Source organism: Camelina sativa, chromosome 19 (assembly GCF_000633955.1).
Source record: "Camelina sativa cultivar DH55 chromosome 19, Cs, whole genome shotgun sequence".
Lineage (NCBI taxonomy): Eukaryota > Viridiplantae > Streptophyta > Magnoliopsida > Brassicales > Brassicaceae > Camelina > Camelina sativa.
In genome coordinates this window covers 14,544,341-14,546,129 of record NC_025703.1, presented here as the reverse complement: position 1 = coordinate 14,546,129, position 1,789 = coordinate 14,544,341, and the positions used below count along the sequence as shown (strand labels likewise).

At 39.0% G+C, this 1,789-nt stretch overlaps 1 protein-coding gene across 2 annotated transcripts in view; it reads left to right on the top strand.

Annotated features, from left to right (window-relative positions):
• Positions 1-1,789, top strand: part of LOC104766349 (dihydroxy-acid dehydratase, chloroplastic) — a 5,790-nt gene that overhangs the window by 1,355 nt on the left and 2,646 nt on the right. Inside the window, exons 2-8 of one of the 2 annotated variants that reach the window (XM_010490218.2) lie at positions 17-345; positions 457-528; positions 629-676; positions 846-1,000; positions 1,169-1,363; positions 1,447-1,558; positions 1,645-1,714. In XM_010490218.2, the coding sequence (XP_010488520.1) occupies positions 17-345; positions 457-528; positions 629-676; positions 846-1,000; positions 1,169-1,363; positions 1,447-1,558; positions 1,645-1,714 (981 nt within the window). The remainder of the gene's footprint in view (positions 1-16; positions 346-456; positions 529-628; positions 677-845; positions 1,001-1,168; positions 1,364-1,446; positions 1,559-1,644; positions 1,715-1,789) is intronic. The other variant, XM_019241501.1, reaches the window with a different exon arrangement.

Here is a 1,789-nt window from a genome sequence, read left to right as displayed (position 1 = left end):
GAACCCAAATCCCAAGGTGGGTCTCAAGCGATTCTTCACGGTGTGGGTTTATCAGACGACGATTTGCTGAAACCCCAAGTTGGTATCTCGTCGGTGTGGTACGAAGGGAACACTTGTAATATGCATTTGCTGAAGTTGTCTGAGGCTGTGAAAGAAGGAGTTGAGAATGCTGGGATGGTTGGGTTTAGGTTTAATACGATTGGTGTGAGTGATGCTATCTCGATGGGAACGAGAGGGATGTGTTTTAGTTTGCAGTCTAGGGATTTGATTGCTGATAGTATTGAGACTGTGATGAGTGCACAATGGTATGATGGCAACATATCTATTCCTGGTTGTGATAAAAATGTGAGCTTTGCTCCCTCTTTGTGTTGTTGTGTAAATGAAATGTGCCCCTCTTTCTTTATCTCCATGGATGTGTGGTTGATTTGTTCTATTGTTGTTTTGTGCTTTTTTTAGATGCCTGGAACTATTATGGCTATGGGAAGGCTTAACAGACCAGGCATTATGGTTTATGGTGGAACCATTAAGGTACTTTACTTATCAAATTGATGAGAGGAACAGTTCATTAAACCCTAAACCCTTGTGACTAGTTGGATAGCTTATTGACGTTGTTTTGATATGATTGCAGCCTGGCCATTTTCAAGAAAAGACATATGACATAGTATCTGCTTTCCAGGTATCTTTTCTTTGAACAACTTCTTGTTTCTAAATTCTGAAGTTTATTTATGAGACTTCGTTGAGTTTTTCAATTTTGGGATTAAGTTTACAAAAAACCTTGGTGACTGTGGTGTCAAATCGCTCTAGTGCTTGTGGGATTCATCATGTTTTCCAATTTTGTGTTTCAGAGTTATGGAGAATTTGTTAGTGGTTCTATAAGTGATGAACAGAGAAAGACTGTCCTCCATCATTCATGTCCTGGAGCTGGAGCCTGTGGTGGTATGTACACAGCTAACACAATGGCTTCTGCAATCGAAGCCATGGGAATGTCCCTTCCTTACAGGTGAGGCTTTCATTCCTGAAGACCACATTTATTATATCAACTTTAATCGTTTTGGCAAATTAATGCGTAACTGAAAGTTATTTCCACAAGCACATTGGAGATTCTAAACTGTATTTTGCAAAATGCTTATTCCAAAGATTCATATATTTGCTTATTCTTTTTTTGAAGCTCTTCGATACCAGCTGAAGACCCATTGAAATTGGACGAGTGCCGTTTAGCTGGTAAATATCTTTTAGAATTGCTAAGAATGGACTTGAAACCACGGGATATTATCACTCCACAATCCCTTCGTAATGCAATGGTTACTGTCATGGCCCTTGGAGGATCGACAAATGCTGTATTGCATCTAATTGCTATTGCAAGGTGACAGTTTGATATGTTTTGCTTAGTATTATTACCATGGAATGAAAGCAATGTACCGTAGTAATGAATTGTAATGATTTCAGGTCTGTTGGTTTGGAGTTGACCCTTGATGATTTTCAGAAGGTCAGCGATGCGGTTCCGTTTCTGGCAGATCTTAAACCCAGTGGGAAATATGTTATGGAGGATATACATAAGGTGCGGGCTTTGGCAAAATCGTTTTGCTTATTACTTATGTGTGTTTCTGTTGATCATTTTTGTAAGTTTTGTTGTTTGATCTACAGATTGGTGGCACACCAGCTGTTCTTCGCTTTCTATTAGAGCATGGATTTATGGATGGGGATTGTATGACAGGTATTAATGCTCAAACATTTTGTAAACCCACTTAGCATTTTGGGTTGATGTGAAGTACTTATAAAACTGATTACA